Source organism: Geotrypetes seraphini, chromosome 5, assembly GCF_902459505.1.
Source record: "Geotrypetes seraphini chromosome 5, aGeoSer1.1, whole genome shotgun sequence".
In the NCBI taxonomy this organism is placed as follows: Eukaryota; Metazoa; Chordata; class Amphibia; order Gymnophiona; family Dermophiidae; genus Geotrypetes; species Geotrypetes seraphini.
This window is the reverse complement of record NC_047088.1, coordinates 153142246-153159074: the sequence shown is the minus strand read 5'-3', so window position 1 is coordinate 153159074 and position 16829 is coordinate 153142246. Positions and strand designations below refer to the sequence as shown.

Genomic DNA, 16829 nt, shown 5'->3' with positions numbered 1-16829 from the left:
ATACATATACTGTTAGCACAGACAGCTGATCCACTCTTCTCTCTCCCCTCAATAGCGATTGACTTGTCCTATTGTTATTAAATTTCTCCTTATCAATGAATTCATGTCCTATTTCTCTCTTCTTCTACCCTCTTAAAAAGTCAGTCAATTTGTACCTTTACTTAATCTTTTGTAAACCGCATAGAACTTCACGGTACTGCGGTATATAAACTGTTATTATTATTATTATTAGCACACAGAGCAGAAGTTCCTATTCTGGCATGACAATTTATGCTATATGCTAATTTACACTATGTTATGTATGTTATGTGACAGGAAATGGAAGAGTTACTGTATGACCAGGGAATAAGTGTGGACTATGTTACCACAAGCATCTGTTTCAACTGACTGTCTGCTCTTTCACCATGTTTTTCCTTTGTATGGGTGCCCTGATACTGGAGTTCTTTTTCAGTTCTCTTTGTTTAACTTTGAGAACCGCTTTGACCTGTGTGCCAGCAAATCTATGATAAACAGCCATAAACTATGTTTATTGCACAGCAAAGTGCTTTTCCTGTGTGGTAATTGTATGAGAAGATGCTGGAAACCTCCAAAACAGGTACGAACAGGATTTGCACTTACTGCATAGTAAAGTGCAAAACTTTACTGCATTTAAGTAAAAGGGCTCCTTAATGGCAATACACAACAGCTTTAATATGGCTTCATAAAATCAACATGCAAAATACAATATTGCACAATTTTTGTTGTTGTTATGCATAGATAATTGAAGCTGCAACATTTAAGAAATAAATGTATAGTAAATGAAGACAACTGTACATTTTTCAAAGCTCCGCAGGGTTCAATTCAAGCTTTTCCCAACAAAGAAAATGAGAATACTCGGGCTGATATAGATCTTGCCAAATAAACTGATGCGCATTGATATTGACCTAATTTGTTGTCAAAGCAACCATATCTCAGAACAATGTCCAAGAAACCTGTCATATTTACTTGTTCGGTAACTAACATTAACACATAACACTAATCATAACCATTGTTACAATTGTTAGCAAACTAGCTAAAAATACACATTCGTTCTAATTTAAAAATACAAAAAGATAAAAAAATTGTAATGCTGTTCACTTAGAATTTTACATAATTTCAAAACTATTTTGAAACATTATAGAGTTCTCCAGACCCCCTAGGTGTGTTAACGGATTTAATGCATGCTCAGATGCCCAAAGGAATATAATGGACTGCATGGCATTTAGTGCTTGCTCATCATTAGCACACCTCAGTAAAAGAAGCCCTACTTTCCTATTGCTCCATGTTCTCTAATTTCCTTTGGGAAAAGTGCATGCATCAGAGGGCATGAATGAAAATCCCTGTTTAACCCCCCCAATTGACCAAAAAATGTCATGCAAATCAAAGCAGTACTGTTTCACGAATGGTTCAGGACCCACTTGTGGCTCTTCAGTAACTTCAGTGTTACTCTTTTTCTACCACACATTTAACAAATATATTATGGAATCCAAATGGAGCTAAGTACATTTTAGGGCTATGAAAACATGATAATGGTAATCTCTTGAAAACTGACATGCTGTTGATATAATTCAGTCACTGACAAAGGTCCAGTACCATTACAGTATGGCTTCTTCTGAGAGCTTAAGGACTCTCCCTTTCAGAACACCCTGTTCGATTTTAAATCATTTCCAGTCAAATACCAATATTTTTATTGGTATTTTTATACAGTTTAATAACTCTTCCAGTCTTCAAACCATTGCTTCACTGTATATTACAAGCAGATTCTAAGTTCTCCATTATCAAAGTATACAAATTAATAATATATATTTTTTCCAGAAAAAACTATTTGCTAAACAAACCCGTTGTTTCCAAAGCACCAGAGCTGCTTGAAAATTTAATCCTGCTGCTTACATACTCCTGCTCTGAAGAAAGCTAAATTCTCTTAAAATCTGAGGTATGCCATACCTTCTTTGTGGTTGTCAGTTCATTCCGTGTACAAGACAAGAGTTTGTGCCACTGGTGCGATAATACCCAATATTTAAGAGCACAGCACCACAAGAATTTGGACAGTACTCCCCACCTGAACAAACATACTTTTATTGGGGTCAAATATAACAACCCTGAAAGCAAACACCTGTGAGTAATTTCCTTTTGCAACCATAAAAGATGTGCCTAAGAATATTTGTTGGTGGGTAACTAAAATCCTTGCAGTAAAAATATGCACAGCATATTTTGGACTTTTTTTTATACTTTGTAGTACTTTTTTCATACTGAGTGCATCTTATTTTTTTTAATTCTTACTGATTGCACTTTTGTCAGTATACCTGGTAATCTGCCTTCCAAACAGTTCACAAAAAGCATTCATTTCTATATATGGTTCATTAGTCACTGCACTTACAAAACAGACCTCCACTTGCCACAAAAAGTTCCCTCTCTCATTCTAATATGTATTACAAATGGTGTGTCTACTATACATCTAAAAATACAAGCACCAAACACCATGAAAGTAGAAATAATTTCTACAATGGTCATATAAAAGCTGAAAGATGATGTGTATTTACGCTAACTGGTGCTAAACTTTTAGTTCCTCAGAAGAGAAAATAGCTACTGGCAGTGGTGGATTTAACCTTTCAGCTGTACCTAGGTAGTAGGACAGTTGGCTGCTTTTTTCCTGTTAGGGGAGTGAAGGGGTCCATTCAAAATCACAAACTATGGCAACCTCAGAACAGTTTCCCTCATTGCTGCAGCCAGCTTGCCTAAAATAAGGATGGGCCTCCAAAGCACCAATTCCAGTGACAGGTGTATACATTTGGTGGTGGAGTAGCTGCCTCTAGGCAGTAGTAACTTATTCTGTCAGTTAGAAAATCTATCACGGGTTACTGGGCCAAGTATTAATGTTTAGCATTAAACAGATCCTTTAGTTCTGCTAGTACTCCGTGGCATGTGAGAGGACCTAGCAGGTACAGTCTTGCTGATAGAAAAATCTAGAAATAACGATCAGTCTTGCAGTTACTTTAAGATGACAAATCTGTGCTTTAAGAATCTAATACTTTATAAATTCTAGCTTTGGTTTCTCTGTTCCTCAGCTTGCTTCTCAGAACTGTCCTCACTATCTTTGTCTTCCTTTTCCTTCCTGAAATTTATCCAACATTCCTACTGATTCCACTTTCTCTTTTCACTACATGCTCACACCCTCTACAACTTTCCTGTTACGTTACAGTAATCCAATAACTTTTCCCAGGCTTTATTCTTGTATTTGTTCAACTAGATGTCTGATAACCTCTCACCATGATCTTCTTTTAAAGTGCTCACTTTTGGTGAGGAAGTGCAAACTGGTGGTGGAAGATTACCTATCAAAGCTGGAAGACTCTGGTTCCTCCTCAGTCCTCCCATTAGGCTGCTTCCTGTCCCAAGAAATACAGTAGAATCCTGCTTTTGTAATTCAGGTTCCAAAGCCTGACCTTTGTTGTGCTCTCCAGAATCAGGTGGTTTTACTACCCTGGCAATCCCCAGTCTCTTTAGCCTTTCCACAAGATTCATCTTCAGCTTCCCTAAGTCAGGAGGGTTACGGATGGGTCGTATGCCATACATTTCCTGTAGGAATGTTTCAGCTGGTCGGGAGGCTAGAAAATTCTCAGAAAGAGTAGATCGTGACTCAAAAGGTAAAGGAGATGAGCAAGGAGAGAGGGAGGGAGAATTTGGTGGTGTGGAGGGAATGGCAAAGGTCCTTGATGTCTGCTGAAACAGTGGTTCCTCAAAAGTTGAGCTGCTATAGACCTTAGCTGAGATTCCCTGTTCTTGTAAGAGTTTGGTTAGATTAGTGGTGCTTCTGGGAGTGGGAGTGGAATCTCTTCCGTTGGTAAAGGATTCTCCAAGGCTAAATCTGCAGGACATTGCAGGAGAGCTCACGACCGTACTGGTAATACTGCCAACTTTATTTCCAAAGGACACTGGATTATACATAGAGCTGTAAATTAAAACAGAAAAAAACCCCCAAATAGGGGTTATCAGAGGGTGAGCCAATGACACAAAATATACACTTTTTTAGCCATGATTTCTGAGGGATTTGGTGGGGTGATTTAGTAAAGTCACATAGGGATTGTGTATCTATATAAAACAGGTGCCTACTTGGTAATTAGCCTTCACAAATGCATGTCTTTGTCACTTTTCAACCTTGTGGTTAATAAGTGTGTTTGTTCCTAAACAGATTACACTAAAATTGTAATATAAAAATCTGCATAAACTCAAAAATTCAATACAAGTCAGAATCGATATTTGAAAGATGTGTACACTGTTTTAGTTATATTTTTACTTGTGCTGCAGCAGTACAATTTTGCTAACCAAATTATGCAAAATAGGATGCTTCTCAAAAACTGAACACCCTGTTAATTTGTGATGAAGCTGACTGAGTTCATTAGCAAACCTGACACTGACCCTTTAAGCCAAGATTCATATAGCAGAGTACTAAGACACCAAGGATTAGTAATAAAGAAATCTGTGGGAAAGCTCAGTATAAAGCTAAGATATTTACTGCAAGTGCCTGCAGAAGGTGCTCACAGATTGCCCACAGAAAGTTTATATTTTCCAGCAGTATTTTTGTTCTGCTAAAAAATTTTGCTAGGCTAGATTAAACAATCTGTGCAGGAACGCAGCCAGGTTAATGCAGTTAAGCTTTTTCTTAATGAGACAAACTTGGTTTTTTATTTTACATAGAGCTTTATGGACCCCTACACGTTTACATAGAATAGATAGCTCTAAGTCTAATAGATGCTGGCATTGTCATCTTGAAGCAGGGACATTAGATCATCTTTTATTCTATTGTCCATTCATATTAATATTTTGGAAATCAATTTGGCCTCAAATTAATAGGATGTTAGAAAATCCAGTAGCCTTGACATATGATACGATTTTGTTTGGTACTGCAATGAGAGCTCGAAGTCAAATTTCATCAAATAACAATAAACTTTTATTTATATTGACTGGAGTAGCAGTACAGCAAATTACACATAATTGGAAAAATTATGACAGATTGAACTATAATTTTTGGTGGAACTCAGTTTGCCATATATATAAGATGAAGCGTACATTTGCAACACAAAAAGGATATATGGATAAGTTCAAGAAGATTTGGGGACCATTAACAGATTTTTGCAATGACTGATTTTAATTTTTTCCCATAATAAGATAATGGTTAAAGAAGGGAGGGAGGGAAGGGGTAAATAATTTATTCTCTTTATTATACATTATAAAAAATATATCATAATGAATGAATGATAGTCTTATGAGAAATTAATGTGATAAAGGGAGGAAAAAGGGTTCATAATTAAATAATAATTGATAAAATCATTACAATATATATGTTATATAAATTCATAAGAAAAATAATATAAAATATGGTTTATATAAAATACATTATAGAGATATCAAGTGTATTGTTAAGATAAATGTATGGAAAATTTATAACACTTGTTGATATGTGAAAAAATCAATAAAAAACTTAAAACCAAAAAAAAAAAAAATTGCTTCCAGGAGTTAAGTAGTTTTTTTGTTTTGAGCAAACAGTTCTTACCTAGGGGTAACCTGAGTGATGTCAGATGGGTGCAGGATCCTGCAGTTTGTGAATGTGAATGTTGAGTTTGTAGAGGACAGACACTTCCCTGGGTGTGAAGCTGAAAAACACAAAAAGATCTAATGGAACTGGACTAGATCATCAACACTATTAGCAATCACATAAAACAAAACAAAACCTATGAGTGAGTCTACTCCCTTCTCTTTCATTTCGTGCAGCAGACTGTACTATTTGCTTCTACAGAAACCATAATCTCTGGATTGGGTAGGAGGCATGATGGAAAATACACAGGAGATGACATTCAAAAGATCTGTTTAGTTCATTTAGGCCCTCTTTTACTAAGCTGCAGTAGAGGTTTCTACCGCAGCCTGGGGCGCTAAATGCTCCGACGCTCATAGGAATTCTGAATGCCAGAGCAGTATAGGTGCATTTAGCACTCTACCACGACTTAGTAAAAGGGGGGCTAGGGAGTTGGGGGGGTCAAGGGTCATGGACTTGATATATAGCCTGTCATACAAGCACAGCAGTTTATATATTCTATACATGTACTTTTTCTGTGCCTTCTGGGTTCAATCTGTTTTTTGTACCAGGGACAACAGAGTTTAAGTGACTTCCCAGGGTCACATGGAGTTGAAGTGGGAAATGTACCAGTTTCCAGGTTCTCAAGAGACAACTTTAACTAAAGAACACCGATTTTTACTCCTATCTTTTTATCCAGTTAATCTGATTTGATGAAACAGGTATGCTATAACTAACTTGACAATTTATTTAAAACCAAATACTTAACCTCATCTTTGGAGTTTATTACTCAATGGACTACTCATTAGTGATGTTTGTCTTAGAGTAAGATTGAGAAACAGTTTTCAAATTATATTTTTGATACATAGATTATGAATTCTTGTGATCTAAGATTAGCATTTTTCCTGATGTACTGTGGACCATCCAAAAGAGATGCAAAGATTTCTTGGCTCTCTACCCTCAGGCACAGGCTTTGGGAATAACTTTTTTGCTTTGTTTTCCTTGTAATTGTATTACTTTTCAGAATAGTTCATATATCTTTAATGATCCCAAGCAAATGTAGGAATTTGTGGATACCAAGGAAGAATTGAGCATACAAAACTTCCAAAGTTTATATGGGTTTAATGTGTTGGGACAGCTTAGGTCTTCTTTCTGAGATATGTTACCTTTAGCAGGTGTTATCCAAGGACAGCAGGCAGATATTCTCACATGTGAGTGATGTCATCCATGGAGCCCAGTATTGTCACTTTTAAAGTGAAAAAAAAATCTAACTGCCTGTCTTGCATATGCCCGAATGCCTTCCCACCTGCTGTCAACTCATGGGATCATCAGTTCAATTACAAAGCTAAGAAGCCAAACACGGGAGGTGGGCAGGTTGTGAGAATATCTGCTTGTGGTTTTCAGATAACACCTGCTACAGATATGTAACTTTGCTTTATCTGAGGACAAGCAGGTAGCACATTCTCACATATGGGACTCCCTAGCTGCCAGGCTCATACAGCTGAGAAGAGGGTTATTACTAATTACCATGAGCCTGGCAAAAACAACAGGGTTGGAAAGTAGTTGGCTTCTAAGTAGAAAATAAATACAGTGGTGCCTCACACAACGAACTTAATTCGTTCCAGGAGCAAGTTTGTTATGCGAAAAGTTCGTTATGTGAAACGCGTTTTCCCATAACAATACATGTTAAAAAAAATAATTCGTTCTGTAGCATAAAATATGCTAAGATGACATAAAAAAAGATAAATTTTTGGTTATTATTTTTATTTAGATACATCTAAAAACATAATTGTTTTTTAAAACAACACACATTTTTTAAATTTAAAGACAGACTAAGTAGAGTCTAATTTTACAGTGAGAGAGGGCAGAGTCTCAGTGGCAAAAACTGGGACTTAACTGTTCATTTTTTTTTTTTTTTCTACCGTGTTTCCCCGATGATAAGGCAGGGCCATCAAATAAGACAGCCCCCCCTTTTTAGAAAAAAATGTAAAATAAGGCACCCCCCCGCAAATAAGCCACCCACCGATACCTGCGCTTACCCGAATCGGGTGGTACGGTGGGTGACTCCGTGTGGTCCCTGGCACCCCCGACACGATCGGGGCAAGAGGGAGCTCAAGCCCTCTTGCCCCCCCGACTCCCCGACACGATCGGGGCAAGAGGGAGCTCAAGCCCTCTTGCCCCCCCGACTCCCCGACACGATCGGGGCAAAAGGGAGCCCAAGCCCTCTTGCCCCGCCGATTCCCCAACTCCCCGACAATATCGGGCCAGGAGGGAGCCCAAGTCCTCCTGGCCACGGCGACCCCCTAACCCCACCCTGCACTACATTACGGGCAGGAGGGATCCCAGGCCCTCCTGCCCTCGACGCAAACCCCCCCTCCCCCCAACGACCGCCCCCCCCAAGAACCTCCGACCGCCCCCCCAGCCGACCCGCGACCCCCCTGGCCGACCCACACGACACCCCCAACCCCCTTCCCCGTACCTTTCTGTAGTTGGCTGGACAGACGGGAGCCAAACCCGCCTGTCCGGCAGGCAGCCATCGACGGAATGAGGCCGGATTGGCCCATCCGTCCCAAAGCTCCGCCTACTGGTGGGGCCTAAGGCGCCTGGGCCAATCAGAATGGGCCAATCAGAATAGGCCCGGGAGCCTTAGGTCCCTCCTGGGGGCAGGGCCTGAGGCACATGGTCAGGTTGGGCCCATGGTCGGAGGTTCTTGGGGGGGGGGCGGTCGTTGGGGGGAGGGGGGGTTTGCGTCGAGGGCAGGAGGGCCTGGGATCCCTCCTGCCCGTAATGTAGTGCAGGGTGGGGTTAGGGGGTCGCCGTGGCCAGGAGGACTTGGGCTCCCTCCTGGCCCGATATTGTCGGGGAGTTGGGGAATCGGCGGGGCAAGAGGGCTTGGGCTCCTTTTTGCCCCGATCGTGTCGGGGAGTCGGGGGGGCAAGAGGGAGCCAGGCGGAGAGAGGGCAGTTAAGCGCAGTGCCTGCGCGGAAGGATGCAGCTCGGGCGACTTCGTTGTGTGAAACGAAGTTCGTTGTACGAATCAAGACATAAAGTTCGTTGTGCGCAGCGTGCGCTGTGCGAGGCGTCCGTTGTGTGAGGCACCACTGTACTGTAGAACTGCTTGGCCAAATTGACAGTTCCTTCTGGAAAGATTGTCCAGGCAATAGTGGGAAGTGAAGGTATGAATTGAGGACCAGGTGGAAGCTTTACAGATGTTCTCAATGGGAGTGGAATGTAGATGAGCTACTGAAGTTGCCATTGCTCGAACTTTATATGCTGTAACATGGTCTTCAAGCGTCAGCCTAGTCCAAGCATAGGAAAAGGAGATACAGTCCGCCAACCATGTGATGATGGTTCTTTTGGTGACAGGAGCTCCTACTCTGTTAGGATCAAATGACAGGAACAGCTGAGTTAAAGTCCTGTGAGGTTTGGTTCAATCCAAGTAATAGCCAAGAGCACATTTACAGACCAATGAGTGGAATGCAGCTTCACCAGGGTGAGCATGTGGATTTGGAAAAAAGACAGGGAGAACTGATTTAAATGAAACTCAAGATGATCTTTCTGAGGAATTTCAGATGAGTTTGAAGAACTACCTTCTCAACTCAGTCCTGGAATACCCCCTTGCCAGTCAGGTTTTCAGGATGTCCACAACGAATATGCATAAACTGGATTTGCATACACTGGCTCCATTATATGTAAATTTCTTTCATGTGGATATCCTGAAAGCCTGACTGGCAAGGAGGTACTCCAGGATTGAGTTGAGAAACACTGAGCTAAGTGACCATTCATGTGACTGCAGGAGTATGCTCAACCATTTTGTTTTCCTACTAGATAAACTGCTTTGAGGAAAATTTTGCAAGATATTGCCCATGACAAGATTTTTATCACTTCTTGTCAAAGCAGATAAGACCATGATCCACCGTTTGTTCATGTAGTACATGGCTACTTGATTGTCTATGCAGATGAGCATTACATGGCTGAGGAGATAATCCTGGAATGTGCACAAAACACTGCGAATTGCTTGAAGCTCAAGATCGATATGGAGTATTTTTTCAGGAGGAATCCAGGATCCCTGTGAATTGAGACTATCAAGATGGGCTCAACCTCTGAGCATGGAAGCGTCTGTCAATATCTTTTGATGAGGCGGAGCTTGAAATAGCAGACTCCTGGATAGATTGGTCAGAGGTAGTCACAACTGAAGAGACTGTTGCAGTTGGAATAGTAGACTTGAGACTACTGGGTCAAAAGTGCTCCCTGAGGCTCCCTGTGATGTAAACAGGCAAATGGAGTTACATGTACTGTAGAGGCCATGTGGTCTAGAAGTTGTAGCATTTGACATGCGACGATGTGAAGAGACCTTCTGACATATCTGAATTAGAGTATCGAGTCTCTGTTGAGCAGGGGTCTTAAAGTCCCTCCTCAAGGACTGCAATCTAGTGTGGTTTTCAGGATTTCCCCAATGAATATGTATGAGATCTATTTGCATGCACTGCTTTCATTGTATGCTAATAGATCTCATGCATATTCATTGGGGAAATCCTGAAACCCCGACTGGATTACGGCCCTCGAGGAGGGACTTTGAGACCCCTGCTGTTGAGACATGTAGACTTGAGTGTGGGTTGTTTCTAAGAGGGCTCCAATGAACTCCAGAGTTTACATGGATTCTCTAATGTGATTTCTTGTATTTGACTGTGAATCCTAGAAATTTGAGCAAACTGTCAAACTGTTGCATTCATGGCTTGGTGAGCCATTGAGGTGTGGAGGCCTTGATCAATCAGTCATCTAAGTAAGGGAACACATGAAATTGTGTGAGAGAAGGATTGCAGCCACGACTACGAGGCATTTCGTGAGTACTCTGGATGATGTCAGTCAAAAAGGGAATACTTTGTATTGATAGAGTTGTGCTCCCAGTCAAAAATAAATATATTTCCCGTGGATTGGGAGGATGGGCATATGTGTATAGGCTTCCTTGAGTCTTTTTTCTCCATTAGGGGTAATAAGCCAGTCGTTCTTCTCCATTAGGGGTAATAAGCCAGTCGTTCTTCTCCATTAGGGGTAATAAGGTTCCCAAAGAAATCATTCGGAATTTCTCCTTTACCAAGTATTTGTTGAGGGTATGGAGGTTCAGAATTAGATGGAGGCCTTTGTTTTTTTTCGGTATAAGAAAATATTTTGAGTACCCTCTGCCTCTCTCTTGCAAGGGCACATTTTCTATGGCAGTGGATCTTAACCTGTCCTGGGGGACCCCCAGCCAGTTGGGTTTTCAAGATATCCCTAGTGAATTTGCATGAGTCAGATTTGCATGCCTGTCACCTCTTATATGCAGATCTACCTCATGCATATTCATTAGGGATGTCTTGAAAACTTGGCTGGCTGGGGATCCCCCCGGGATAGGTTTACGAACTACTATTCTATGACATTGAGCTGGAGTAGGGCTAAGAACTCCAGGCGAAAGAGGGTCTTTTCCTGGGGCTGAAGAGAGACTGTCTTGGAGGATGATTTGGGGGTCTTTTCTGCAATCGATGGGCAAAGCCCTGACTTACCACTTGAAGGGTCCAGAGATCTGAAGTTATAAGGGTCCAGCATTGATGATAATGGGCGAGTTGTTCCTCAATAGGTAGAGTCTGAGATCAAGGTTGAGAAATACTGGCTATTTTCTCCAGAAGAAAGTCAAAAAGACTGCTGTGGTTTGGACTGAGAAGGCACATAAGCTTTCTGTTGTCTTTGTCGTCTGGACTGTCTTTGAGTTGTTGGTCAAGTAGATGTAGCAGGCTGGTGATATCTGTATTTTGAGTAGAAATGTGTGTGCTTGAAAGTATTTGAATATTTCCTTGTAGGATCAGACTGACGAGATTGAGAGGACAAGGTTGCCATGCAGTCAGTACATCGTTTAATTTTTTGAGTGGCCTCCTCTATATGATCTCCAAATAAATCATCTCCTATGCAGGGGATGTCGTGCCTCAATGATGTCAGTGCTCAATGCTCGGATTAAGCAGAGGCTTGGAATATTGAGGCAAGAATTTGCACCACATTTGACTAAAGTAGCCCAGCTAGTTCTTTCTGCAACAGTTCTCTGAACTGATCATGCAGTGATGGCGCTTGCTAAAGTACCATGGGCTAAGTATGATACTTGCTAAGGTACCATGGGCTGCATTGAATGTTGGAGCAAACTTCATAGGTGATTCAGTCTCAGTATATTGGCGCCTACAGCACTTTGATGGTGAAGACTATGTGGATACTGACCTAGAGGGAGAAATATGTTTATGCTTTTTTTATCAGGTCCCCCGAGGCAGGCAGCACCAAGGAAAAAGATATTTGACACTGCGTCAGCACCTGAATTTTTTAGACATTATTAATGTCCCTGACGTTGACCCAAAAAATTTCTCGTATCTCAACTTTCTCGCAACTTGGGGCAGAATGTATAAGAAATGTCCCCGTGTTCAGTACCTAGGCATTGGACATACCAGTTGTGTTGGTCTGTACCTGAAATGGTCCTTTGACATTGAGTGACCATTTGAACCCGCTTAAAACCTTGGGATATGGACGGGAAAACCACCAACACAAGGTCAAAAGATTCAATAGTTAGAGGAAGGTCGAGTAAAGATACACCGAAAAAAAAGGGTGACACTCCCCGTTTTAGAACAGGCTAAAAAGGGGCTGGTAGGCCTAAAAATAAAAGTTAGTAAAACAAGAGAGATAAGAGGAAAATAAAAAATTATGACTAGAAGATGGGAAGGCACAATGCATTAAATATGCTTATAAAGAAACTTTAAATATGCTTATAAAGAAACTTTAAATATGCTTAGAGAAACTTTAAGAACTTCTCTGCTCTGCAGAAAACAAAGAACTGATGGTCTTGCGAGTCGGAAGTGGGCAGGAAGGCACTCACGCATGCACAATAGGGGCAGTTTGAGATTTATTTTTTCACTTTAAAAGTGACAGTACACTTTTACACTGTCCATACTGGGCTCCATGGATGATGTCACCCACATGTGAGAATATGCAGCCCGTTTGTCCTCGGATAAATTTTATTATTTTGCTATAACTTGAAGGTCTTCTTATCCTATGATGGTGGACAAATGTTATTAGAATTTTAATTTGTAATATATCATGGATTTTTGAATTTCTTTGTTTCCTGTTACTGTTACATGGAAATGATGTGATTTTGTTATATGAAAGTCATAAAAATAAAAGTTAAAATATAAAAAAACTCCCCAGGAATATAATAAATTGCCATCTGGGTCAGACCAAAGTTTCATCAAGCCCAGGATCCTGTTTTTGACTTTGGTCAATTCAGGTCACAAGTATCTGCCAGAATCCCAAGTATATTGGTTCCATGCTGCTTATTCCTGGGATATAAACAGTGGATTTCTCCAACTCCCTCTTAATAGTTTGTGGGCTTTTCATTCAGGCACTCATCCATCCTTTTACCATATTCTCTGGTGATGAATTCCAGAGCATAATCAGGCACTTAATGAAAACATTGTGCAATTTTTTAAACTTACTACTTACAGTAGTATTATCATAGTAGACCACCAAGTCCTTGTACAATTCACACCTACCTATTCCACTCTAGTCAGGATTTTATAGACTTCCATCATATATCCCCTCAACTCTCTCTTCTCCAAGCTGGAGAGCCCTAACTTATTTAGCTTCACAATGGAGTTGTTGCTCTATCCCCTTAATCATTTTGGACACTCTCTCTCTTTTCTAAGAACATAAGAATAGCCTTACTGGGTCAGACCAACAGTCCATCAATCCCAGTAGCCCATTCTCACGGTGGCCAATCAAGGTCACTAGAACCTGGCCAAAATCCAAAGAGTAGCAACATTCTATTCTATCAATCCAGGGCAAGCAGTGGCTTGCCCCATGTCTTTCTCAATAACAGACTATGGACTTTTCCTCCAGGAAACTGTCCAAACCCTTCTTAAAACCAGCTACGCTATCTGCTCTTACCACAACCTCTGGCAATGCATTCCAGAGCTTAACTATTCTCTGCATGAAAAAATATTTCCTCCTATTGTTTTTTTTAAAAGTATTACTCTGTAACTTCGAGTGTCAGTCACCTAGTCTTTGTAAATCTTGATGCAGTAAAAAAAAAAAAAAAAATCAATCCACTTGTACCCGTTTTACACCACTCAGGATTTTGTAGACTTCAACCATATCTCCCCTCAGCAGTCTCTTTTCCAAACTGAAGAGCCCTAACCTTTTAAGTCTTTCCTCATTCGAGAGGAGTTCTATCCCCTTTATCATCTTGGTCACTCTTCTTTGAACTTTTTCTACTGCCGCTATATCTTTTTTGAGATAAGGAGACCAGAACTGAACACAATACACAAGGTGAAGTCATACCATTGAGCGATACAGAGGCATTATAACATTCTTAGTCTTGTTAACCATCCCTTTTCTAATAATTCCTAGCATCCTGTTTGCCTTCTTGGCCACTACCACACATTGGGCGGAAGGCTATTGTCTATGATGACACCCAGATTCTTTTACTGAGCGCTGACCCCCAAGGTGGTCCCTAGCATCCAATAACTATGATTTGGATTATTTTTCCCAATGTGCATCACTTTGCATTTTCCACTTTGAATTTCATCTGCCATTTGGATGTCCAGTCTTCCAATTTCCTAAGGTCTTCCTGCAGTCTGCATGCATTTTAACAATTTTAACAACTTTGAACAGTTTAGTGTCATCTGCAAATTTAATCACCTCATTCATAGTTCAAATTTCTAGATCATTTATAAATAAGTTAAATAGCCCTGGTCCCAGCACAGATCCCTGTGATACACCACTATTTATCCTCCTCTACTGAGAAAAATGGCCATTCAACCGTACTCTCTGTTTTTTGTCTGATAACTAGTTCTTAATCCACAATTGAACATTGCCTCCTATCCCATTATTAATTTTTTCAGGAGCCTCTCATGAGGAACTTTGTCAAAAGCCTTCTGGAAATCTAGATACACTACACCAACCGACTCGCCTTTATCCACCTGTTTATTCACACCTTCAAAAACGTCAAGCTAATTGGTGTGGCAAGACCTCCCTTGGCTGAACCCATGCTGACTCTGTCTCATTAAATCATGTCTAGTCTACATGTTCCACAATTTTATTTTTTATAATTGTTTCCACTATTTTGCCCAGCACCGAAGTCAGGTTTACTGGTCTGTAATTTCTTGAATCTTCTCTGGAATCCTTTTTAAAAACTGGTGTAACATTAGCCATCCTCTGATCTTCAGGTACTATAGATAATTTTAGTGACAGGTTATAGATCACTAACAACAGATCAGCAATTTCATGTGAGTTTTTTCAGTACCCTGGGATGTATACCATCTGGTCCAGGTGATTTAGCACTCTAACTCGTCAATTTGGTTTAGTACGTCTTCCAGGTCTTCTAATTCCTCTGCCTTGTCTTGGGAACTTAGGGGTAATAGTGGACATGACAATGAAGCCATCAGCACAATGCGCAGCGGCTGCTAAGAAAGCAAATAGAATGCTAGGAATAATCAAGAAGGGTATTACAAGCAGAACGAAAGACGTTATCCTGCCGTTGTATCGGGTGATGGTGTGCCCGCATCTGGAGTACTGCGTCCAATATTGGTCACCGTACCTAAAGAAGGATATGGCGATACTCGAGAGGGTTCAGAAGAGAGTGACGCATTTGATAAAAGGTATGGAAAACCTTTCATACGCTGAAAGATGAGAGAGACTGGGGCTTTTTTCGCTGGAGAAGCGGAGACTTAGAGGGGATATGATAGAGACTTATAAGATCACAAAGGGCATAAAGAAAGTGGAGAGGGACAGATTCTTCAAACTTTCGACAACTACAAGAATGAGAGGGCATTCCAAAAAATTAAAAGGAGACAGATTCAGAACCAATGCTAGGAAGTTCTTCTTCACCCAACAGGTGGTGGACACCTGGAGCGCGCTTCCAGAGGGAGTGATAGGACAGGGTACGGTATTGGAGTTCAAGAAGGGATTGGACAATTTTCTGAAGGAATAGGGGATAGAAGGGTATAGATAGAGGGCTAGTATACAGGTCCTGGACATGATGGGCTGCCGTGTGAGCGGACTTCTGGGCATGATGGACCTCAGGTCTGACCCAGCAGAGGCACAGCTTATATTCTTATGTTGTTACCCTTCAAGATATGGTGACCAGAACTGCACAACATTCTGTTTTTATTCTCAATGCCTTTCCTAATAATATCTAACATTCTATTTTCTTTCTTGGCCACCACCATCTGAGCAGAGAATGTCAACATATTTTCCATGATGCCTTCTACTGGGTATTGAATCTTATTATGGAACTTTTCATTAAGAGGAAAGGATAAAATGTATTTCAGAAGAACAGCATATTTTTAAAGCAATCAATGAAAGGAAGCACAATTCATAGGAAACTGAAACAGATGAAACTATAGTCTGACATCAGCAATTCAGCTTACCAGTGCTTGGCACAGTGGCTGGAGTAATGGTTGGCAGGAAAATCCCAACTGTTGGCTTTGGCACAGAGGCTTTCCCTTCCTCCAGAAGAGAGGACTGTTGCACCTGAAATGATATCCCATTTTCATCCTCATCTTCTTCCAAGTCCCAGAGATGGCAGACAGCATCCTCTGGAAGAGGTGTGAAGCCCTTTGTCACAACACCAGGTCGTGGATCTAGAAGGGTTGCCAGGTTAGGCTGAGCGAGCTGCTGCCAGTGGTGGAGAGTCTGAGATCCTGGCGAGTCAAAACAGGTAACTCAAAGTTATGAAGTATAGTGTCAAAATGTAGCTTTTACTATAAATGATGTCAAATATTTGCATAACAATCAGACATAAGTATATTCAGAACACATTTCTGAAGAAATTAAGTTCCAATAGCAGCCTTTCTGAAGATAGATTTCATGCTCTGAAGCAGCATCAGTGCAACAGAAGGGTGCAATTTGTGAGTTTGGTCAACTTAATTACTCATCTTAATAATCACCAAATTAGAAGACATGACCAAAGGAAAAGGAGATCCTTCACTGCTATTCTCTAGATTCCTGAAACCACATGTTATTAATAAAGAAAGATGAAATTTTGTGTATTCTAAAGCTTCAAAGGTCTACCTTAAATAGTTATTGCTAGAAATATTTAAAAAGACAAATCTAGACTATCACCAGATGTACACAAAATTGAGAGAAATTATGCATCAAACTGTTAGTAGGCATTGTACTGCTATAGATAGAATCAATGGACCCTAGCAATCACCTAGTCCATCACTGATGAAGGTAA

At 40.7% G+C, this 16829-nt stretch overlaps 1 protein-coding gene across 4 annotated transcripts in view; it reads right to left on the bottom strand.

Annotated features, from left to right (window-relative positions):
* Nucleotides 1–669: 669 nt before the first annotated feature.
* The window catches only part of TRAK2 (trafficking kinesin protein 2), a 198730-nt gene continuing 182570 nt past the window's right edge, over nucleotides 670–16829 (bottom strand). For all 4 annotated transcript variants that reach the window (XM_033944580.1, XM_033944579.1, XM_033944577.1 and 1 more), the window contains 3 exons: nucleotides 16021–16293; nucleotides 5567–5666; nucleotides 670–3964 (listed from right to left, as the gene is read on the bottom strand). In XM_033944580.1, coding sequence (XP_033800471.1) covers nucleotides 3262–3964; nucleotides 5567–5666; nucleotides 16021–16293 — 1076 coding nt within the window. In that variant the 3' untranslated portion in view covers nucleotides 670–3261. The remainder of the gene's footprint in view (nucleotides 3965–5566; nucleotides 5667–16020; nucleotides 16294–16829) is intronic.